Raw genomic sequence first — 25414 nt, 5'->3', positions numbered from 1 at the left:
CTTGCGGGAGACCCGCCAATGCTTGAATCTTTTTAATTTTTGTGTTTTAGCACACTTATAGCCTGAATTATAGGAGAGTCAAGACCTCCTTCAGACAATTATTTTCTTGAAAATGTCTGGATCATTTTTCACCATTTTAAAAGTGCACTCCGGCTAAATTGTACTTGCAGGTCAGATGTGGTGAAATTTGATGGCGACCGTTTTGAACTATTTGACAATTTTCTGATTTTGTTTTATAAAAACACATATTTTTCCTATACCTCTAGCAAATGGAGTACTACAAACATTGTAATAACCCAGGTTTGAAATATTTTAGAGTAATAAAAAGCAGTGTCCAGTGTAGGGGCGTAGGAGTCAACTCCACCCAAGATTTTCAGGCTATCCTGATAGCCCCATAACATAAATTGACCAGCAATTTATCTGGAAGAAAAGAATTTACAAGTCCAGTGGCTAGCCTGAAAATCTGTCCTGGTTCCTTCTCTCGTGGACCTATGTTGGATTTATGTTGGACCTATGTATCTTTACGTATGCAAATGTTCTCGCTTGCACACACTTGCATTGGTTTTGATGTTATGAATCAAAAACAGCTGTATTTAACCATAGAAACCTCTCCCCTTCATTCAAGACATCATACAAATGTGGGCCCTGTAAACCTGGCTATGTTGGAGACCAGACCTCTGGTTGCAGGTTGGAGCGAACGTGTGGAACTGTGCACTCCACCCCGTGCCACCAACGAGCGAGCTGCATTATTGAACGCGATGGGACTGCATTGTGCACGGTAACTCCAAGGGTTTTACTCTTTGATGAATGTTGTAGTGTTTCTGGTCCTGTGTATAATCTGCTGATGACATTCTTCACAATCAATGTAGCTCTCATTCATGACTCTGACATACAACTCCTGTGGTATTACCGCACACAGTATTACCACATTTAAAAAAAAAAAAAAATACTCCATGTCTTACCTGGGGGACTTTGTTCCCAAAAAATGGTCTTGACTTGCAGGCACTCACTGATTTCTGCATGTTATGACCTATTCTATAGTGGTTTTTAGGGGAATAACTTGTAAAGTCACTATAGTACCGCAACCTATTCACCCTGGTATTGTATGTAATACGGGTATTACCACTTAGGAGTTAGGACACTTGTAATGTTGGCCTAGGAGGCCTTGTGCTCCACACTTTTCCACCTGCATACGACAACTGGGAGGTCAGTGTTTCATTGAAGCCATTTTGAGACCCTTTTTTGAGTCTAGCTACAGTCCAGAAGTACTTCGAAACGACTGACTCAGCAAGTCATGGAGCAGGGTGGGTTTAGCGCAGATGGCGCCAGGTGTGACAAGCTTTTTGGCAACTCCCCATATTACCCCCTCCTCCGATTCCCTGACTTCCACCCAGCAAAAGTGCCCCTCTCATCTCTCCATAGTCACTCTCTCACATATATTTTACTAGGTTTAAAGCGCTGGTGAAGGCTGGCTTTACCAATCCACTCAGCTTTCAATATGAAATACATATCTGTGCTTTGCAGCAGGCACATTAAGTCACTGACCAACTTTATAGATTGTCAAAACTGCCACCAGGCAAAACTCCCATCTCTCTCTCCAGCAAGAACATTAATCAAAAGAGTTATCATGACATTTTTATTGCTGCCTGAAAGCTGGACGCACAAGGAACTCTGCAGCAGGTGCTTTTAAATCGTTCTTTATTTACAAACACAGCCCCCCCCCCTGAGGTCAGTCCCCCCCCCCCCACGTCAGCACCCAGTGCTGCTGCACCAGTCGCACCGCCCTAAAGCCGGTCCTGTCAAGGAGTTCTATTGATTGGACTGCATTTAAATTATTTCTTCTAGTTTTGGAGCCTTGGGGTTTTTTCTTGCAATAGCTTCCACAAATCACTCCACACTTCCGTTGCCCAGATACCGATTATTTTTTTTACAAATCCCTTTGAATGCCCTGTCCTCTGATGGGCTCTCATAATCGAAAATCACAAACCGAGGGCATCCTGCCAGGAGCTATTCTCAACGAGAGTGACTTTTCTGCAAGCCATTTCTAGAATTTACGCTTCTGAAAAAAATAAATGACTTCTAAAATAAAAAGCAGAGAATGTTATGTCTTCCCAGGAAAAAAAAAGACGAACGAAGCTCTGCCCCCCCTAATCCCCACCCCCCTCCCCAGCTCAACGGAATAAGGCACCTGGGAGAGGGGGGGGATAAGTAGAGGTGCTGGGCCAATCATTGTATGTTCTACCCATACCACCTTTAGAGCTGGCCCCCTATACTGTGAACACTATGGAGATGTGTTCCTGTCGGGTTACTCCTCGGTGTGACATAAGAATTCACAAAACATTCCAGGACTTCTTGGAAATTCCAACTGTTACAAACACATACCAATGTTATTAATTCTACATGTTGCCTGCCTACCCCCCCCCCCCCCCCCCCAGCTGTTTTGACGGTGTTTTCTTCCCATGACCGTGCCAAAAATGCATTTCCAAGTGTATCTGGCCAGAGAAAGCATGTACATCTTTGCTCAAACACCAACAGGTTTGTGATTCTGTGTCTGTTCCCTACATTCCACTGACGGAGCCTTCCAGGAATGTATTAGAATTAATATTTGATGGTTATGTCACATTTCACTTTTGTGCTACATTTCAATATTCTGTGCATTTGTAACTTTAAAAAAAAATGTAATCTTAGTTTTTTCAGTGTTCCATGAATAATGCATGAGTTTCTTTGCTGATAGTTGTCAAGCCGTTTTAATTCTAAAATATTTCATTCAGTGTATTCAGCTCTAATAACTTTTCACTATTTTCCCTTAAATTGGCGCTCACAACTGTGCTGCAATGTGCATTACGGGTCATGTTACGGTATTTACGCCTGCGACATACAGCATCTACGCAAGATACAAGGAATTTAATTCCAAGTCCGACACAAATGTGGTACTGTAACATGCACAATTTGCAAAGAGTCAATCAATCAGTATTTGTAGAGCGCTGCTAATCACCTGAGAGGGTATGCAGGCGCTAGGTTGCTGGGCTCAGTCGAAAAGCCAGGTCTAGAGTCTCCTCCTGAAGTCCGCTAGCGAGGGTGATGTCCGGAGGTGGAGGGGAAGGCCGTTCCAGGACCTGGCGGCGAGGTAGGATAAGGAACGGTGGTGAGCAGATTTTTCCTGGATTCAAGGAGCAAGCCAGGACTCTTCCTGGTTAACTCCTGGATTACTGTTGGAATTAAGGAGCAAGGCAGGAGTACTACAAGAGAAAGTCACATCTAAAGATTTGTGAATAGGGCCCAGTTACTACAAGCACACTTCTGGTAGTGCTTGAAGACAAGTCTACGAGAGTGAGAGAGTAGGGACGCTAACTCTCCCTTCTGTGTCCGTGCAGTGTGATGTCGGCTGGGCTGGAAATGGCTTCATCTGTGGCCGCGACACTGACCTCGATGGATTCCCCGATGAAAAACTGCGATGCTCGGAAAGAAACTGTAAAAAGGTGAGAGGAACATGTCAATCCTGAACAAACGGTGCATCTTCCAGATTAACACAATGCATTAACAATCGACGAATGTACCCCTTTGCTAGGATAACTGTGTGACCGTGCCAAACTCTGGCCAGGAGGACGCCGACAGGGACGGCATTGGAGATGCCTGTGACGAGGACGCTGATGGTGATGGGATATTAAACTCTGAGGTCGTAAATTTAATTATCCCTAAAATTTATGCGTAGTGTTACATTTTTCATAGATCACTCCCTCTCTATGGCTGTGATTATCTTTGTGCATGTTAGCTCATAAAAGTAAACCTTTGCTGCTCAAATACTTCTCTCTCCCTCTTTTCCTCTAAAAAGAATTAACACAATTATCCTGTCCATTGTATCTGCTTTTCCCTAATCCTTGATTCTTTGTACGTATGTAGAGGAAAAAGAGAGGTAGGGCGTCTGCCGATGCAAAACATCTGAAAGCTGCCACAAATTTGGAACTCTGTGGCATGCACAGTTAAACTGCAGGAGGTGTCTGGATCTGGGAACATGTGTCCATGTACTCCAATAAAAAGTTGGCGTATGTGTGTGAAGGTTGGGATCGCCTCCAATCTCAGCGGGTGCAGTGGAAGAGATTTATCCAGGTGGGAAAGTAATCTGCATGCAGACAAAAGTAGGTGCACAGCTCTCTTTAGATGGGTATGTATGCCCTGCATGGGATAGGCGGGGGTAGGGCAGCAAAAAGTGAGAGCTCCCTGAAGACCTCTTGTGCTTGCCTTTAGTAGCTGTGTGAGCAAAACATGCTTCTCTTTAGAACCAGGTTGAGACATAGGGGCTGATTACAATGCAGGGCGGATGGCGATCCGCCCTACAGTTCACTCCGCCCGCCGCCCATTTCCCTCCCGCTATATTAGTATGGCAGAAGGGACCTCGGCGGAAGGAAAGACCGTCCGCCGGTTATCCGCCGGTCGACCGGGCAGAAAAGGGGCTAAATATGGTGGCGGTGTCTGCTAGACACCACCATCCATATTAGCATGGGTGCGGGAAGCAGCCTTTCCGTGGTGGCATGTGGAATTTACTATCGGGGGACCCTTGCAGGCCCCCAGGGTATTGGGGGGCTGGGGGGTGCTGTCATGGACAAGGTGGCAGGCATCGGGCGGTGCCTGTCACCTTGTGCATGACCATGCACAACGTGCATTCCCACCATTGTGGCGGGCGGTGCTGTGAGCACCGCCCTCCACAAAGCTGGGAATAGAGGATGCCACCTCCACCGTGGCATCCTAATTGCAGGTGTGGGACCTCCGCACTACTGATGGCTTGTCCCAGCACCGCTAGGTTGGCGGGCAGACGAAAGTCCGCCCGCCATCCTAATCGGCCCCATAGTGTATAAAAATCAGGCCCTGTCAAAATACTTGCACTTAATTTAAAAGAAACGTATAAATGAGACAAAACACGTTGATTGAAATATCTGGGTTCGGTCTGTGGGCCAGTAGCCTCTTGGCGGTTTTTGCAGTCTTTGGCCAGTGAAAAGTGAGATGAAAGGAACATGTAGTTTACTACATGCTGGAGTTTAGAATTAGCCGAAAACTACATGAAAAGGTTCCTGAAATATTGCAGGTCTTTCTCTCAGCAGAATGTGTGTGGCAATGTGCTTGCTCTTCACCAAAGGTAAGAGGCTCCCCTCTTCTTTAAACACTGTCCAGAGACTATGCAGGTACTTTTCCTGCTGATACTCTGGTAAATTGGGAAGTTCTTCTGCACATCTGTCAGCTTATGCTTGGACAGTGCTTAATTTGTGCAAGTGGTTTCCGGTGCTTGGCACTGGCCCTTAAGTGTCAACACTGGCATTTATGACAGTCAGCCACATGGTGGTGCTGTTTGCCTTATTTAGAGAGCAAGACAACAACAGTTGTTTATTAATTCAATATACATTAAAAAATGACAATTACCTTCCACCAAATTCTTATGGCTTTGGGGCCAGGACACGTCTGAATTGTTACACTTGCAGCAGTGTGATTGTTAGTAGTTGTGTTGGTGCTGTCATTGGCAGTGCTGGCCGGGGCAATGGGTGGTACAAGCTATAGTGGCCTCCTGACGAGGGGCCCGGCACTTATGTTTTTTATTCAAATTAAGCACTGTTTTGGCCCTCATGTTTAGGACAGCAACTAAGATGGGAGTAATAATTCGGACCTTTGAATAGCAATAGGCTCTTCTTCTCATCACTGTAACACAGTTCAGCAACAAAATGGGTGCTCAGGTACTCACTGACCGATAGCGAGGACCAGACGGCAGCCAGCAAATACATAATTATCCTTGCAAATTCTACATTAAATTATGTCTTCAGCATTTGTGTAGTACGTCTAACATTAGCAAGGACACTAAAGCTGTTTTATAATCTAGGCACCCTTTTTGAACTTTTATTGGGTTTCCTTTGATCGAATGGTTGCTAGGTTGTGTTGGAGAGAATTGTGAAATGTCTAGTTTGGCCAGTTCAGAGATGGCTTGTGTTGGTTAATGTTAAAGTACAGTAAGTTGGATGCCCCCATAGGTTTTCATTTGTATTGTCAAGTTGGGTAGTTTGTTGTCTGTAGTTCTGCCTCCTAGATTGCTTTCTGGACAGGTTTGCCAGCACCGACTCTGGCAGCCCTATAGGTATCCTATACAAATGCAGCACGTCTCATTAAATGTTTGAAGAAGTTTGTCAACATGACCCCAGTCATCTCTCCTTCAAGCCTGCATCATCATTAAGACCTGCTGCTTCTCCTACAAGGCTCTCAGCCATGAGGCTCCTACATAGCAGGAACCATACTAGGAACCAGGTCATTGCTAGATTGGAGATGAAGCGTTGGCACTCTGGGAAGACTGGCGGGATGCTCTCCACTGCCCCGGCGGATTACAGTCCCTCATATTTAGAGATCTCCGCCAGCAGCCAGAGATCTTTGTGCCTACAGGGATGCTGCCACCATGGCAGCTCCTCTGAAGGTACTGAAGCTTTACTGTGAGGATACCGTGTTCAGTGCGTCCACACTGCAAAGTTTTTTTTGTTTTTCAAAAACAGACTCCCAAAGCGAAAGGTTGATTTTGAAACACTAAAACTAAATGGCCCATACAAGCCGGGTTTTTTCCCCTGCATGTGGGTTCATTTATTTGTTTCTCTAGTGGGCCCACTGGCCTTCTCAAGTGACCCCAAAGCACCACTCCAGACCATCCACCGTAAACAGGGCGGATGGTGTCAGATACTTTGACCAAAATTCTCAAAGGAGTCCACTGGTGGAGCCAGCAGAGCACGACCGGTGGTAATATGGCGATTTACCGAGTTCTCTGTAGAGCGTGGGAACTGCAAGTTTGGGAGACAGGATACTCAGCAACATTTTTGGCAGAGTACTATGTCCGCCAAACTTTAAATCGGATTATTTTCCTATAAACTATGAACTTGTGAATACCCAACGAAAACTGACTTGGCGTTACTTCTTCCCGACAGGATAACTGTGTCTTTGTGCGCAATGTGGAGCAGAAGAATGCAGACAAGGACAACTTTGGAGACGTGTGCGACAACTGCCGGAATGCTAAAAACGATGACCAGCGAGACACTGACCAAGACGGGACCGGCGATGAATGCGATGACGATATTGATGGGGATGGTGAGTCATTTATCAGGCCTGGCCTAGAGACAGCATTAACTGTGTCGTCAACCATACGTTTTCTAAAAAGTTCATAACAAAAGTACATAAATGTATGCAAACATAGAAGAAATTGGTGCTGGAAACCAGGGTTCGAGCCTCGAGGTTGCGTCCAAATCCTGTGATTCTGGGCAAATCACTTAATCTCCCCGTGCCTGAATATGTAATGTAAATACCTTTGGGTCGAGTTCGCGCTGTATAAAAGATGCAAAAAAAAAAAAAAAACTGGGTCAGCTGTGAGGAATGCCATTTTTCTTGATCACATGTGCGCAGCCGCTTGAACATTAGTTCATTTTGGGGCAGGGGATAGTGTGCCTGGGCTGCTGGGTCTCTCCTTCATTTTTATATTTTTTATGCCTTTCCAATTTTTTTTGTTTTGTTCACATATTTACATAACTGAATTAAAAGAACACTGCATGTTTTCCAAGGCAAAACTTATTGGATTTGCAAGCGCTTACAAAGGTCGAGCCCACCAGACAGCACAGATGTCTGGTTGAAAAAGACCTATTGTGGGCTTACCAAGAACTTACGGGGGACTGAAGGCTCGTCCATTGTTTGCCATTATTGTTACTCTCATTTCCTTGCTTCTCATTTGATGGCTTGCTTTGTCCATCCTATCCCATCTTATGTTTGTCCCGCCCCTGGAGCACAGCCTCTTTACCATCCTCTTAATCTGGCTGACTTCTGCCATTCCACTTCTCACGTTTAGGAAATGACTTTCTCTTAGCTTTAGCCCTCCAGGAGAGTGTATGTGTTAGCCAGCTCTCTCCCTCTACCTTGTGTGCTCCCCCAAATGCTTCTGTGCTTGGTGTTTCTCTCTCGTGTACTTCTCCCCCCTCTGAGCTGTACTCTCCCTTGTGTGCTTTTCCCTTGCTCCGTATTGCTGTTACCCATGTGTGTTGCTTGCTCCCTCGGGTGCTTCTTTCCACTATCCGCTCTCCATGTTCTTCTCATCAGGTGCCCATCATTGTACGCTTCTCCCCTGCATTGCTTTTCCACCCACCCCATTTGTTGTCGTCAGCCTTGTGCGCGGTTTTTCCACCCTACACCCCTCAACCCACTCCTCGACCCATTTCGTCTTTACCCTCTCACCCCTTAGTCCTATTTTTTTTTTAAACTTTGTGCTTTCCTGCAAAGCAATCTCCTGGGGCGCTGTTCAACCAAATGCCAGTCCTAACCACAGGTAATGACCGCCTTCTCTCCATTCATAGTAAGTTATTGAGCCTGGAAGTTATGCCACTTTTGATTCTGACTTAATAAAATCCTTTTATTGGTAAATTGTACATTTAAGGCACCCCTCTGTACCTTCCGCACCATGACACACAAGTAACCTTACAGGCGCCATCTTGTTACAGGGATCAAGAACATACTGGACAACTGCAGACGAATCTCAAACCGCGACCAAAAAGACCGCGACGGTGATGGTGTAGGAGACGTGTGCGACAGCTGCCCCAACATCAGCAACCCAGACCAGGTAAAAATGAAGCCCAGTCTGTTAAACGAGTTGAAGGAGAGATTGTTAGGAGGGATTTAAGCCTATCTCTCAACTTTTTCAGTCGCCAAGGAGGGTGAGATTGAGTGGCTTTAGGGGTGAACCTGTTAAAATGACTGAAGATAAACTTTAGGATGGGGAGGAAGGTTTTCAAAGTCTGTGATCCCACTGAAGGTTTTTGCTTGCTTTGAGGGTGAAGTGCTTTCCAAGGAGGTTGGCGCCCTCCCTAGAAGGTGAGTTGTGCTTCCTTTCTTCACTTGACATTGCTGCCTCTTACTATAAGGCCAAGTGGGTTTTGAGACCTGGGATTGTTTCGAGGAAGAACGTGGTTTCAAGAGCAGAAGTGACTGTTACTGCGTCAAGTAGGGTTCATTAAATAGGTGTAGCTTCATCTCTTCCCTAAATTGGAGCAGGGTTGGGGCTGTCCCGATGGATACGGGTTGTCGTTCCACATCCTCACCGCGTATACGGAGAAGGCCTGTCGCTTTGCTTTTGGTCAAAGGACGAGGAGACATTGCTGGACCAATTAGAGTCCTGCAAAATAACTCCTACCAAGGGCAGGACCACCCAAGAGTGTGAGGCCAGGAAGCGCGCGAAAATGCACACAGGCAATTGGCCGCGTGATCTGAAGCGACCAGTAAGGTAGGGTGGGGCGTGGCGGTCAGGAGGTCAAAAGCCAAGGGGCCGGACCTTCGCCACTGTCTGACCTCGCCAATTTGGCCCACCCACCAACACCAAAAAAAGCAGGCATCACAGCTACAGAGTGGATCGGGCAGGGAAGCTCAAACTGGGTCCTTGGAATGCGATCGGAGACTGTGTCCTTGGGATGCCTCACGGCAGGGGCCACATGGATCCGGTGATCGGAGACTGTGTCCTTGGGATGCCTCACGGCAGGAGCACATGGATCCGGCGATCGGGGACTGTGTCCTTGGGATGCCTCACGGCAGGGGCACATGGATCCGGCGATTGGAGACTGTGTCCTTGGGATGCCTCACGGCAGGGGCACAGAGATCCAGCGATTGGAGACTGTGTCCTTCGGATGCCTCATGGCAGGGGTACAGGGGCTGGTGTGGTAGACACAGCACATAAAAGACACATTGATAGCACAATAGCTGAAGAAAAGAGCTGCTCAAACTGTGTCGTTGGGATGCCTCATGGCAGGGGCACAGGGAGTAGGCGATTGTACGGCAGGGGTCAGCTGCTGGCGGACAGTGCACTTGCAGCCCGGATTGGGCCTAACGTCCACCCTCACAGATATCGGTACCAAAGGAAGTCTAGAGGCTGCAAACACTAGTCACCTGCAGAAGGAGGCCGTTGCGAAAAGGGCTGTGCCGGAAGTGCTGTCCATAACTAATATGAACCCACAAACATGAACTGATTCATTAGCAATAACAGTTGTGTAGAAGGTATTTTGAATAACCCATGGAGAGCGCAGATGACCAGTACACTTTGATGTTTACCATCCATGTGTTGTACGGTGTAAATAAACTGTGGCCGGTATGCACCAACGGTGGCTCCCTGTTGTGGTTACTAAAACAAGGAGGGAGGCTGCATGGGGCGGGCCCCAGGCGGAAGGGTGGTCGCTCACACATCTGGGAGGGATATCATTTTACACAAACTCAGACTTGTTTGCTCCCCGCTGTCCACCATCTAGTTCCGACACTGTGTATCCTTGGAGCTGATGAAGTCTGCCCAAGCCGCATGTTGTCCTTGGTCTGTATCTGAACATTATGTCTCGCCTTTATTGCACAATAAAGATGTTTTGTGCTGTTTTATTGGTGGCCTGATCGTCGCCTTGCTCCACGCCGCACCTCATTGGACGCCATCTTGTGACCTCTTCTCGCAGCCTTGGATTCCCAGAGCATGTTTTACCCCCAGCCCTTTGTGCTTTTTCCACAGTGCAGGGGGGGCTTCCGGGCGCACGTGCATGTCCCCGTGCGCCTAACGCTGCCTGTTCCGACCTTGTCTGGGCGCTTCGGTCCGCGTGGCCTCGTTTATTCCCTTTTTTTATTACACGCATTTTATAGCGAAGAGAAGGGGGCGGCTGCAAACATTGTGCCCGCAAAGATTATTGCTGGAAGCGCTCTAGTCGCGGGGGACATTGTGCTTGCATTTTTTAAGCATTTAGCAACGCTGCCGATGTTTCCATGGAGAAGTGCTTTTGCATTTATAGACGCTTTTTTCCCCGTCTCATGTTTTTGTTGGTAGCAAGGCCGCTCTCGGATTTCCAAGCTGAGATTGATTGCATCTCTCAGAACAGGCAGTATGTTTATAGGGAAAACACTATTTTTGCCTGTATGGTGTTCATGGCACACCCATCATGAACAAAAATATGTTTTCAAATGTAAGATTTAGTTTGAAAACGTTCTATAAAGACGGGGATTGCCTCACTTAACCGAAAATGCACTCTTGCACACTTTCTCTTAGTTATGGTAGAGCCAGGGCTTTAAGTGGGAGGAAAAAACTAGGGGCGTGGCCGAGGTAATTAAGGGCGTGGCTTAAAACACTGATGCTAAAAATCTGTACTTGGCATAGTGCGCTGCTCCACTGGTATTTTGCTGCATCTATCACTGTATCCAGATATATAACACAAGTAACACGACACCTACATCAAGCCAGGACTATTGGCTTTGTCAATGGTTGTTAATTGCATAAGATAAATAAGCAGCAACTATAACTTCGTTGTATATAATATTGAAAATGCTTCCGATTCTGTGGGTGAGGTTGTGGCGTAAGTCTAGAGTTGAGAAAGCAGATTTGAGCCTGACTTCGGCTCAACATCCTGTGATTCAAAACATGAAAATTTAACTGGTGCTCATGTGAAGTGCTCCAAGCTTGTGCTGTCTAAAGCTTAAAAATGGGTTTCTTTGAAGTTACATCAGAAGCAGTGATGGCTGGTACTATTGCAGAGTTAAGTCCTTTTTTTTCACCCTGAGGTTAAAAACGGAGAGCCCGATAGGGGCCCGTCTCGGCACCTGCTTTTAAGAACTGCCGATGCTGAGAACCGGCAGGACCCGGCCCACTTAAAGCCCTGGGTAAAAAGCATGTAACACATTACCCTGCTGGGGAGAGATTTGAGCTACTCTGCTCTGTCACTTTAAATCTCCACCCTATTCGCCCTTCTCCCACACCCTGTGACCGCCCAGCCGCCCCATAGAAGAAACTAAATTTTTACTCACTAAGAGTCTCGCATCTTATGTTTAAAAAAAAAAAAAAAAAATAGTAAAAGCTTCTGTTGAATTTTGTATAATACAGAAAACTGGTAAAAAGTAAACCATATGTTCAGATTCAGACCGTAATATATATCAATCAATCAATCAGGTTTTTATAAAGCGCGCTACTCACCCGTGAGGGTCTCAAGGAGCTGGGGGGGGGGGGGGGGGGGGTAGTGGGGGGTGCAGCTCCGGTTCAGTCGAAGAATCCATAATATAAAACATATAACAGATAGAGGCTGATAAAATAGCATAGTGCCTAGAAGTAAAAATATTCTTTAAATAACACCCCTCAAGCAATGTGTAAAGCTGTACCTAGGTTAGTGGTGTCCAAAATAAGTCCAGGAGAGTTGGATTCGATCCATATTTTCACGCTAACCACAGCCAATGTCAATGACTCCCATCTAGAGACAGTGTATATACATTTTCTAATGTATATATCCTGAAATCCTGGCATGGATCTGGCCCTCTTGGCCCTAAGTTGGACATCCCTGACTTAAAGGATAACATTCTTGATAAGAGCTTCTTTAAAGTAATCAGTTCCATAGTGAGAAGGAGGGTGTATGTCTGGGGATACAGGCGTAGAGAAAGCAAACTGTGATGATGAGGTGTGTGGTACATGCAAGAGTGAGTGGAGGAAGACGCTGTTCTACGATTGAGGTACTGGAGTATATTTCAATCGTTGTTTGAGGTAAATTTGAAACATCACTGATTAAATGTGAGGATCAATCCAATTGTCCCTTCTTGAGGAGGTTACCCTAATCAAGAGATCTGTGGCTTTATGTGCAGCAAAGACATTTAATCCTGGGATGAGGAATTACCAGGAACATTTCCTTGAAGGAAGTTATGCATTGGTGGGCACATTAAGATGCCCTTGTCGAGGCACTGTTTGTCTCTGACGATAGCCTTTCATATCTAACGTCTTATTTAGAGTTTCGCATGCGCAGTACTGTCCTTCAGGGTGGAGGAGGGCGTAATCGCTGCCAACCAGATGGACTCGAGCCTGCCATATTTGCAGATGGCCGTCAGCCCAGTGGTCATTTCTGTACATTGAAGGGAAGTGCCGTCATTGCCGTTTGGTAGACGGCCGCCGTTGGTTTTGTCGACCGTCCACCAAACGTTTTAGAATATTTTACAAAGATAGACTCCCAAAGCTGGAGTTTGTTTTAGATAACAAAAAACTCTCCCAGGATGTGTGGATCAGGATATTTTTATTTCCTGTCCTTCACCGCCACTTATTACCGACAGATAAAAAAAAAAGTAGACATTACACCTTCGACTGAATAGGGTGGACGATGTAATGTCCTTCCTCTCACGGCCTCTACTCTGTTGGGCAGTCAGGGGAAGAATTCCATCAAATGAGCCAATAGGGCTTCATCTATAGAATTCTTCAGGTCTGACGGTCTGTAAACGAGGAGAGCGACCCAAGGTTTTTTTTTTAAAAATTGTTTTTATTCGTCAACAAACACATACATTACCGGCCCCTGTAAATCCAGGAGTTCCGGCCCAAGCATTGCCCCCATGATGACGTTGACATTTTACCAAAGGAGGATATTTGAAAATGCATTTCAGTTGAAAAACAAACCACCCCCCAACACCCCCGAGCGACCCAAGGTTTGACGTGCACGGTACTCCGTCGCCCTTGCGGCAGTGTACCCTGTCCGCCAAATTCTAAATCAGCCCGTAAGTGTGAAGCAGATGGAGCGTTGTACCCTCATGGAGAGCCGTGGCAATCATACGTTCTTAAATGTTATTGTAAGTCTAATTAAGAGATATACGGTAATGTGAAAACCACTGTGTAGCAGGTCGCAATGTGCTTATGGGAAATGAAGTTTTTCTAGGAAGATTTCAGTGTTTCTTCTCTTTTTATTGCTCCTGTGAGTTTTCTTCAATTGAAACTTCTCAGGTGTATCTGGATTGCAAGACAACGGAGTGACACTGTACACGAGGAGCACAAAATGACCCTGTGGACGGGCCACATTTGCCTAGTTGCAGACCTCTAGGTGATCTTCCCCAGGTTTTTCATTTACCTGCATCTTTTTATCAATTATTGACAAAATGGCCCAGTAATGCTATTGTGAGACCCCCATTGTTTTCCAAGGGTCTTCTAAATGCATTGGCCAGGATAAACACCTTTTTATTGGTCTTCCAACTCAAACTTCAAGCCTCAATTAGGTGTGCAAGACTCACTCAGTACATTCCCAGGTCTGACCCACCAGAGCTCACTGACGCGCCCCGGCAGCTGTTCAGTTCTTATTATATCTCTTGACCCTGCCATAATCTTGCAAAGCAAACACAACTGTCCCTACGTGTCTGCTCAATAAATGTGTGATCTGCCTACATCCTGCCATTTATATCAACTGTGGCTGGCACGCAGACTGTCCCCGCGTTCCCTGAAAATCTAGATTTGTTCATATACTCACAAAGTAATAACTTATTTAACTTCTTGGCAGGTTGTAAATTTACTTATTGGGTCTTTTATCTCGCACCTCCTTTTTCTAATCCTGATTATTTTGACAAATTTTTTATCTTTTTAAAAATTAGGTTTTAAAATCTTAATGGTAACGTATTGTATTGAAGATTTATATATCGCTTACGACTCCTGACAAGTCATTGAAGCCCTTTGCAGACGAGTAGCACGCTACTCCATGGATCCTAGAGTTATTTGTAGGGTCAGTTTTAAACGCGGCAGCGAGTCATGTAACATCCCACGTTATTGGAATTGGTATATCCATTCGTTGTGTAAAACTTCCAATCCAGAGGAAAGCTAGTTGTTAATTGTTGTTATTGATGCAGATGGGTCAGTTATGTATACATTTGCATTCTAACTCTGTCTCTTTCATTCAAGGGCATGGATGGAATGTGTATTTTTCTGTTGCTCTGGGTCACTGTGGGAGTGGATGCAGTTATGGTGGTTAGAGAATACGCAGCTGCTTACTGTTGGCCGCGCGTTTACAGGCTGGGTCAGCGGATCTTATATCCTAAACTTAAAGGTTTACATCATTTTCATCTCTCTTTTATTAGGCAGATTCAGATCATGATCTTGTGGGTGACCCCTGTGATACAAATAAGGACAGGTAAGCCTCATAAGGTTTTTTTTGGAAGATGCACTTATCCTGTACATGCACATATCCTGTAGATGCACTTATCCTGTACATGCACACATCCTGTAGATGCACATACCCTGTAAATGCACATATCCTGCAGATGTACCTATCCTGTGGATGCACATTTCCTGCAGATGTACCTATCCTATGGAGGCACGTATCCTGTAGGTGCCCATACCCTGTAGATACAGTTATCCTGTAGATGCACATACCCTGTAGATGCACATACCATGTAGATGCACATACCCTGTAGATGCACACACCTGTTAGATGCACATACCCTATAGATACACTTATCTTGTAGATGCACATACCCAGTAGATCCACTTATCCAGTAGTTGTACATACCCTGTAGATACACTTATCCTGTAGATACACTTATCCTGTATATGCACATACCCTGTAGATGCAGATTCCCTATAGATACACCTATCCTGTAGATGCACATATCCTGTAGATGCGGATACTCTGTAGATGCACATACCCTGTAGAACACTTAATCTGTGGCTGCATGTAGCCTGTGGATGCACTTACACTGTAGAGACACTTATCTTGTACATGCACATACCCTGTAGATGCACATACCCTGTGGATACAATTATCACGTAGATGCACATACTCTGTAGATACACTTATTCTGTAGGTGCACATACCCTGTAGATACACTTACCCTGTAGATACACTTATGCTGTAGATGAACATACCCTGTAGATGCACATACCGTATAGATACACTTATCCTGTAGATGCACGTATCCTGTAGATGCACATACTCTGTAGATGCACATACCCTGTAGATGCACATACCCTGTAGATGCACATACCCTGTAGATATACATATCCTGTAGATACACTTATCCTGTAGATGCACATATCCTGTAGATGCACGTATCCTGTAGATGCACGTATCCTGTAGATGCACATACCCTGTAGATATACATATCCTGAAGATACACTTATACTGTGGATGCATGTATCCTGTAGATGCATGTATCCTGTAGATGCACATACCCTGTAGATGTGCATACCCTGTAGATGCTCACACCCTGTAGTTACACTTATCGTTTAGATGCACATACCCTGTAGATGCAGATACCCTGTAGATGCACATACCCTGTAAATACACTTATCCTGTCGATGCACATACCCTGTAGATACACTTATCCTGTAGATACACTTATCCTGTAGATGCATGTATCCTGATGTGGGTCCCGTGCTCTCCATGCCACTGGAATCAAGCTAACCCAACTGAAGAGGGGTGAAACCCTGAAACCGGTCCTAGGATGCTTGTTTCCAGTCCAGGGAGGACCTGGCCTGGCAGTTCGGGCTGGACTGTTCCCATGAGGCACAGGGTCGAGACTGATTTGCATATGGCTGGGTTCAAACTGGAACGGCATGGTGAGCAAAAAAACGATGGATTTAGGCCCAGATCTCTGTACTGGGGTGAATGTATGACATTGTTCTGCATTTTGTTCACCAACTGTTGTTTTTGCATGTATCCTGTAGATCCACATACCCTGTACTGTTTATTTCTGAGAGGTTTTTGGTGTGGGAGGTTCGCTTGCCATCTCTGCGGTAAGTGCTGTGCACTATCCCCCTGTGTACTAAAATAGGCAGAGCCAGTGACGCTTAAGCCTCTGTCCACTACTCATGGAGTGGTAACATACACCGGGTCATGCGGAGCATGCTCATGTGAATTGAGGGAAGTTATGCAGAAACGGGAGTTTAGTAGAACTACTAAGTGACAAATGAGAGCATTACTGAGGGCAGTGCCAGGAAGGAGGCCTCCAGTTGTCCCTTCAAACCACAGAGTACATTGATGCTTTTCTCACTGCTAAAGGAAAACAAGCATTGGCAATGCCAGTAAGTCTTGCTTATGGGAGCTATTGGCTTTGGCAACGTTTTATAGCCATGCTGTACAGCACCACAGATGCTTTGCAGTGTGGCTAAAACTAATTTAAAAAAGTGTCATAATGCAGCCAGGGCTAAAAAGCTTTTATTCAAAGTGCTTCAGTGCTGGATGCCTCATAGTCCTTTTTAGGTCTCGCCTGACCCAGCGCATGCGCTGGTCTGGCGAGACTTATTGAGAGGGCTCCAAAAAGTGCTACCAGGCCAGCCTGGAGCTACAGTGCATGTGCGCGGGCGCGCGCGCCTCACTTGACCGCGATTACTTTCAATTTCGCGGCCGCACGGCCCCTTGGCATAGCCAATAGGTCTTGCTTTTGGGACCTTATAAGTATTTAGTTATGCAACTGTTGCATGGCTAAACACTTATAAGGTCCCAAAGGCGAGGCCTATTGGCTATGCCAATGCTTGTTTCAATTATGTTTTAGCCATGCTGCTATACAGCATGGCTACAAATTAGTGCCAAAGTTGGCAATGCCCATGCTGTACATCATGAACAAGTGGTAGAGTCGATAGTCTCAAAGGTGAAACCTTTTGGCTTGGTGAATGCTTGTTAGGACTCAGCACAACACCCTTGTGATTCTGAGCAGATCAGGAAACCTCCCCACACGTGAGAAAGAAAACAAATATGACATTTGGCAAAAAAGTATTTCACAAAGAGAAAGCACTGCACCCATGTCCGTGGCTTAGTAAAAATACACTAGGGGGCAGATAACACCTGTGTTTCGTGGTCATAATAAACATCTGCTTCAAAGGAGCAAAGGGCATCTTTGAAGTGTGTGGGGCATATTAAAATAAAGCAACAAATGGCATGAGATAGATAGATAGATCGATAGATCGATAGACACATGCTCGACACATGGTCCCAGGCAAAGGTTTGTATTCTGTGTGTGAAAGTTGGGTGTTTGGGTTGACACAATGCTATTCTTTCCTGTTCCAATGTTATTCGTTCCCGTTTTGTTTTTTAGCGAATGTGTGAAAGATATGGTGATCATAAATACGTATAAAATTATGCCTAACGCATTCATTAAAAATTGAAGTATTAAGAATTACATTTATTTAAATGTAAGAATTAAGAACTTAAGAATTAAGTCTTTGCATTAGGGGCATTGCTGTTTAAGTCTGACTTGACAGCACTGCTTTCTTTAACACCTGTTGTTTTCAATTCTCTCAAATATACTTAAAGTGGCCCGTGGCTCTGCCCGGGGAAGAAGTCCTCTCTTACCAAGTGGTAGTGGCTGTGCGGTGCATCATTCCACCTCCTATCGAGTGCTTGTATCTCAAAGGAACACCGAATCATGATATTATGGGCCAGATGCATCAAAGGGTTTTGCCTATTCTGTGTCTATGGGGAAATGTGTTGATACACCTGGCCCTAAATTCTTAATCTCATAGTTGCCTAAAGAAAGCAATAGTTTTTGTTCTGTTGACTGTGGCAGGCTCTTGTTTAATGATTAATTTGGATCTCACAATGCAAGCTAGACCTATTGGTTTTTCCAATGATAGTTTGCTTTGCAGAAAGAAATGCACACTTCGGAGGTTTGCTTTTGAAAATCTAAACAAATGCTGCCATGGCATCCCGCCTGGCGGTGGAGCTTTTGCCAACAGGAGCACTTTCTGTAAATAAAATCCCTATCAAACCGGCAGGCATCACAAAATATGGCAGGCGGGTCGCTCTACGGCTGGTAGAAGCTGCGTCTCCTCTGCTCTGGTGGCTGTACCACCCACCAGCTAAGGCTTAGATGAGCCCGTATACTTTTTAGTACAATTTGTGTGTATTAAAAAAGACAGACATTCATATTAGATCAATATTCAAGGATCATAAAAGTCATGGATGGCACTCCAGAGAAATATCAATCTCTATCTACCTATCTATCTACCTACCTATCTACCTATCTACCTGTGTGTGTTGTGCATCCATTGCACATGGTAATTTAATTCTGTATGTATGATTGTCCTAAAATATGAAGATTTATTTGTTGTTCTGAATTATGGACCTATACTTACTACAACTAGTGGGAGTAAAAAGAGTCCCCGGAACCAAAGTTCCACCCCGAGTCTACCACACTCATCCACCACAAGGAGTCACCATAAATAAGCGGATTTGCTGTTCAGATTGCGTGTTTGATTTTCATTGGTACCCTAACCGGTTAAGACTTTGGACCTTCCTCTAGCCTCCTTTCTCATGGGTCCCGTAGCACCTCTATACCGCTTTACCTTTGTTCTTATTTTCATCTTAGTCTAGCGGTGCTCAGGTGATTCATCCCACTAAGCCCCAGGCACTTACCTTAGGTCACGGGCCTTTGCAGGACATTTGCTGCTGGGGACTGAGCCTCTTGGTGGCTGCTGGGTTGTCCGTTCCTCATTATTATGATCCACGCCTCCGGTCTTCTGCTGTCGTCGCCCGGACCTCTCGTCTTCTGCTGCTATTCTCTGCTCTTGCCAGGGACTGGATGCGAAGTAGGTCTGCAGAGTGCCCTTTGAGCCACACTGTCACACTGCACAGAATACTATATATAAAAAGGTGAGAGGTGTGTCCTTGCGAGGGTCACTCTAGGAGGAAAAACCTACCAAGGAAAAAAAAACACAATCAATGATGTAGTTTGTGATAGAAGATGTAAACTCCCTTGATATAATCAGCAAAGCACCAAACTTCCCCTGACATCACAAAGGAGAAAAGAGGCAGGTCAGAACAACTTCAGAAAATTAAAAACAACAGCAACTGATGCCAAGCAAGACGATAGATTAAAAAGAAGATTTCCAAAGGAAGATTTCTTTCTGGTGAGAAAAATCAGAGACAACATTTATTGTAAGGGGAAAAGCATGTGACATAAAAATCAGAGAATCAATGTATTATGACTCATACTGCATTTTCAAACGCCATTTGTTATACGCATAAAAGGGACCCGGCCTCACAGGGGGAGATTCCGCCACAGCCACATGGGGAAGTCCTAACCACATTCTTGGTGGACAATTTCTAGCACACCCATTGGTGCAAATCACTACTCAATTGCAAACATTTCTGTGCTTTTGCATGAGATTGCAAAGGGCAGTTCAACTAAATGTAACTTACTCATATGTAAAGACAGATTGATGCAAATGTCTAGAAACATTCTTAAACACGGACTGCTTTTCTTCACCAGAGATGGGGATGGCCACCAGGACTCGCGAGACAACTGTCCAACAGTGATAAACAGTGCACAGCTGGACACTGACCGCGACGGACTAGGAGACGAGTGTGACGATGATGACGACAACGATGGGATTCCAGACTACAGTCCTCCCGGCCCGGACAACTGCAGGCTTGTTCCTAATCCATACCAGGAAGACTCCAATTGTAAGTATTCCAGGTTTGAAGAATTCAAAGATGATCTCACAAAAGACTGAGTTATGGGTCTAAATTGTGTATCTTTCAAACACGAGGAATTTAGAGGGGTGGGATCCCACCTGATATTGCAAAAAAGGTACAAAGTTCCTCTAGTCGAAGAAAGAAAAAGGGATTGGACTGTCGTGTGTCAGGGAGGGGGAAACCCTTGTTGGAACTAGGGCTCTCACACACCCAGCAAGCTAGGTGTCATGCTTCATCATTTGAGCCTGCCCCTCGTCAGGTCGGCGCTGCAATTCCTGACGGGCTCCCAATAATGGGGCTCTTTGGCGGGGAACTTTTGTTCCTGCCGAAGGGTGCTGTGGGGGTAAGGGGCCCTAGAGTGTGTAGATGTAGTGAAAATATTTAAAATAGGTACTGTTGGTCCACGGGTGAAATTTATTAAAGTGGTGAACAGCCTAATTAAAACCAATAGAAATTGAGGTGGGTATAGCCACTAGTGTTTATGTAGCTAGTTATGTATGCCCTACGCTCAAGAAGATCAACATGTTTCGTGCCTAGGTAGCCAAGAAATGGTCACGGCACTTCCTCAGGATCAAAGATACGGACTATCTACACCAAAGGTGTGTGAAAATTCTACATACCTAACAGGTGCTTAGAAGTAACCTATGCTGCTAACAAGGCAACCTTGCAGCAGTGACCGGCGGGCAAAAGGACTCTAACGTGGGTCCCGCGTCGGTTGACGCGAATACTCCTAAACCTACCCCTGCCGCCGGACCTGGGATGGGTCATGTGTTGTTTTAGGGGTACACCTGTGCATATCCTGTGCATTCCAAGGCCTTTGTATATCTGCAAAGTGAAACATCTGAAGGAGCTTTTATCACATCTTCATCGTATGCAAATTATGCTTTGATAAGCACATCTCAAACAACTGAGAAATCAGTTTACCTTAAAACAGATGAGATTTCTAATCTGTCAGAGGCGGCAATCAAGTCTACAGTCAACCAGAGAATGGAATACAAAATGCACAAATAGACTGAGGTCATGTAAAGAGACAACTAATTCATTCAGAAAGCAGGAAAATTGTCTCAAAGAATGGGCTGTTCAGACTTAAAGGATATAAGCCATCACCCACCCAAGGGTGGCATGCGTCATCATAAGGTCCCGCCTCACACCACAAACGTATGCAAACAATGGAGCAGACTACAAACCTCGGTGGAATGGTTGGTGAGCACTTGAGTAGTGGATCCTTTGAAGACATTGGTGTGGGAACAGGGATGCAGAGGATAAGGAAAGTGATTAAACCTACTTCTTGATGGACCTTACATTTTTTTTTATTCTCTTCCCCTGAGTTACCCTCTGGGGGCAAGAATAAACATTTATTTTGAAGCTTAAAAATTGAAGGTTAAAAGTAGGGTGTTTAATTCAACACACTGAAGTGGTCAACATGTTTCTGACTATATCTAAGAAAATGTGTGTAGATCTTCTTCAGGACCATGAAATTAATCACTCTGCCAGTATTATCATATGCAAGGAAAGGATAGGAACCAGCGGTAATCTCAGTGGTATCTATACAGTGGTAACTGGACCCTCTCGGAGTAGGGCAACCAACCTCAACTTGGGCAGCAAGGGTGAGGCATAGGTACTGCTTTTGTAGTCTGTGCCCTCCAGTTTGGTGTTGAGCCATGCCGAGGAGGCTAATCAGCCAGAGGCAGTGGTATCCGAAAAGAGTAAAATTTGCTATCTTGTATTTTAGGACACAGGTAACACTGAAGAAGTAAATCCTAGTACAGACTATGGGCAATTTTATAAAATATTTAATGCTACCTCTGTCCTTTATTAGCAGGGTTAATACTTTTTAATTCAAACTCTAGTAATACATTATCCAAAAGAAGTAGCAGCAGTCAGAAAGTGAAAAAGTAATTTTACATAAGAAAATAAGGCTCATTGGACGCAAATGAAAAATTTGAAGTAAAAGGTCATAGTAACGCTACCTGCAGGTGAACGTCTCTCACGCAGCTGCACTCCACAGGCGGTGTTTGCTGGAGGGGTCAATTATCCTTGGTTGTGCCACTTATCTTAGTGTGTCCAACATATACTCACAACATCAGTCCCATCTCCCTTCGAGAGACGCCAACTTACTAGAGCAGACTTATCTTAGAACCATATATGTAGACACAACTATACATAAATGCGATTTTCTAAATAAATGTTTTCTTAAGTGGAACAAATATGCTTGGAGTCATGTGTAGAGGCAAGGCCTGAATCAGTCAGAGTTGTGGCAACCGATCAGCAAACAGTACCAAACCATAACCTAGACAGCAGGCCAGAATTCAGGCAGGAATGTCAGGGAACCGAAGGAAGTGACAAGGGAACATAACAACGAAAGGTGAGGGACGCAACAATGGTGAATGAACTGAGCAAAAGTGAAGGAGCCAATACAACACAGAAAAGTTGCCAGGCACCTCCTCAAAGGGAGTGGATAGTTTAAGCAGCGCTGCTGTCACGCATGACCTGGAAGACCCTCCCCTTGACCTCCACCAGTGACGATTCTGACACCTCAGCAATGTCCTCCACAGCAATCATGATTTCTCAACCATATTCTGAGGCAACGAGTTCTAAAGGCGAATCTACGAGTCTGCGTAACTCCCTTTTTCCGTCAGATTCCAAGCTAACTTCATTGTGTTTAGTGAAAAGATTTGTTGCCAATTTTGAAGAATGAACTTCACCAGACCACAGCCTTATCATATTTTGAATATTTGGTTTAATATAATAACAATGAACATTGAGTCGAAAATGAGCTCAGGTCTTCTTCATGCGATGTCATCAAGTTATGTCACGTTTGTGATACCTATAATTTGGGTGTAATTGAGCCACTGAGTTTTGCCATAAGGGATCGAAGATATTCAGAATACCTGGAAGGTTTTACCACTCATTTTCTCTGTATTTTTATTTAACAGCGAATGGAATTGGAGATGCTTGTGAAGGAGACTTCGACAGAGATTTTGTGATCGATCGAATCGATGTCTGCCCTGAGAATGCGGAGATTACATTGACTGACTTCAGGGCCTTCCAGACTGTGGTTTTAGACCCAGAGGGCGACGCACAGATTGACCCACACTGGATTGTTCTCAACCAGGTAGGAAACAAGTGAATGCTGTTTACAAATGAATCGCTGAACTTGTTGAGCAATCCCGTGCCAGGGGTAAATCTCCAACCATTCTGAGGGAGGGTGGGAAGAGGGGTCAGAGAGCAGTTTGTAAATACCCACAGACTCGCAGTTTGATGGACGCTCACAGACCATTAAGGCAAACAACGCTTTGGAAGGCCCACCCCCACCTCTTGCATGTTATTTACTCTTTTGTAATGTTACGCCACCATAGAGTAATATTACCCATTAGTAAAAGGGTTTCTCACTACAACTCCATATACTCTGAAATCACGCCGTTTACACCCGCTAGTCCACATTATGCCTGTAAGTCAAACATATACATTCAAATGTCTATGTAAATCAAGCCAAAGGAGTCTGAAGACCCCACTCAACACCCAAGTAATGTCGGTGTATGAAATGACTACGATGATCTCATTCGGCTCCTGGTGGGTGTGCTGCGTGTATTTATAATTGGCGAGCCTTACTTTACAAAACGATGCACCATGAAGCCTACCTTCATTAGTTTGTGCCCACTGGAGAATCTGATGAGAAATTTGTATTGTAGCTCAGTTATGTCTTTTCACTTTCTAAGGGACTTTTCCAATCCACGATTATCAAAGCAAATAAATTCGGAGGAGGGATTCACTTAGTAATGGCCACCAAGAACTTTAAAAAATGTGCACAGTGCTTAGAGGAGAAAATAATCAAAAGATTTAGTCAGGCAATCTTCAAACTAAGATGGAGGAGAAGGAGACAAAGAGCATCCTTTGAAGTAGAATTAACTAAAACATGAGTCTCTCCCGCGGAGTGCCACACATCCAAGCTTGTATATTTAAGAGTCTCTGGGTTTCTTGGAATACTAAAAGTAGGTTTGCTGTCGACAACAAACACTCCCGCAACTCTGCCACTCACCACCGGAAAGGGGAGCGTTGGACATGCTGGGGCAGATGACCCAAGATGAGATTTAGATCAGACATCAGGATGTTTCTTGGGGGTCTTACCTCCATTCTTCCTCTTGCGTCCTGTCATATCACCGCTTTCAGAATACATTCGATAGTCCTAAGAACGGGTGTACAGTGTTGGGCAGGAATTACGATGACCATCTGAATTCTCCTGTATATAGATTCCAATTCTATTGGTAACTGATGTTTTCTTTTCATTTCTGTACCTGTAAATTCTTCTGCTTTCATGTAAAGCGCTCTGCTAGCCTGGCGGGTCTTGTTCGCGCTATACAAAATTGCAAATAAATATATGTAAGTACCTTACCCCTCTTACTGTAGCTGTTTGGGTGTAGACAAAGAGATGTTCATAAGGTGAAAGGTGTTTCGTGATGCAGGCATGTCAAAAGTTAGGGTGAGTCTAGCGTCAAAACTTAAAGCGAGGCGCTCTGGAGGCGTCTTCTGTTTTTTGGCAGGTCCCACAAGCACCTTTTTCTTAGTATTAAAAAAAGGGCTAAAGGGAACGACGATCTTGTGCAATCTAGTAGACGGGCCACATAAGCTGCCTTATTAATAAGGAAGATGAGAGGCTTGCTTGCAATAAAAAAAATCTATAAATAAATGCTGCTAAAGGCGAGAAGGGTACTGGAATGCCCGGTCGTGGTGCATGATGCCGCTATGTCGCCCGCATTGTGGGGACCCAGCAGCAGGGATCTCAAACAGACAATAGCTTGCACGTTGAAGCACACTCGCTTCATATTGTATTAGCCTTTCTGCTTCTAGTAGTATTTGTTTGGGGCACTTCTGGCTGAGCTTCCATGTCAATGCAGGCAGACTAGCTGAGATGTATTCTAGGTTCAAAGATGCAAGCTTCTCAACTAGGAGACGGGTTCCAATCCCATTTTTGGCCCTTGGCCCTTGACCCTTAAACGGGAGATGTGAACCTATCAGACCGCTTGATTTTATATGCATTGAATTTCAAATGTATGTAATGAAAATGTACATACTGTGAAATTTAACTCTCTCATTTACAAGCTTCTCATCTTCATATCTTCATGCATCCTTAATTATCTCTGTGACCCTTACTGTTCGAGGTACAACGCCTCCTATTTATTCAGCTCCTGCTACGTTAGAAATGTTCA

General features: G+C 44.8%; 1 protein-coding gene across 1 annotated transcript in view; it reads left to right on the top strand.

The window, feature by feature from the left end:
* Positions 1–25414, top strand: part of COMP (cartilage oligomeric matrix protein) — a 103089-nt gene that overhangs the window by 60115 nt on the left and 17560 nt on the right. Inside the window, exons 7-14 of the mRNA XM_085640005.1 lie at positions 626–778; positions 3375–3479; positions 3569–3676; positions 6945–7104; positions 8499–8617; positions 14872–14924; positions 20002–20195; positions 23144–23322. Of these exons, the coding sequence (XP_085496131.1) occupies positions 626–778; positions 3375–3479; positions 3569–3676; positions 6945–7104; positions 8499–8617; positions 14872–14924; positions 20002–20195; positions 23144–23322 (1071 nt within the window). The remainder of the gene's footprint in view (positions 1–625; positions 779–3374; positions 3480–3568; positions 3677–6944; positions 7105–8498; positions 8618–14871; positions 14925–20001; positions 20196–23143; positions 23323–25414) is intronic.

Source organism: Triturus cristatus, chromosome 12 (assembly GCF_964204655.1).
Source record: "Triturus cristatus chromosome 12, aTriCri1.1, whole genome shotgun sequence".
Lineage (NCBI taxonomy): Eukaryota > Metazoa > Chordata > Amphibia > Caudata > Salamandridae > Triturus > Triturus cristatus.
The sequence above is the reverse complement of the archived record's forward strand: the minus strand, read 5'-3'. Positions and strand labels throughout refer to the sequence as shown.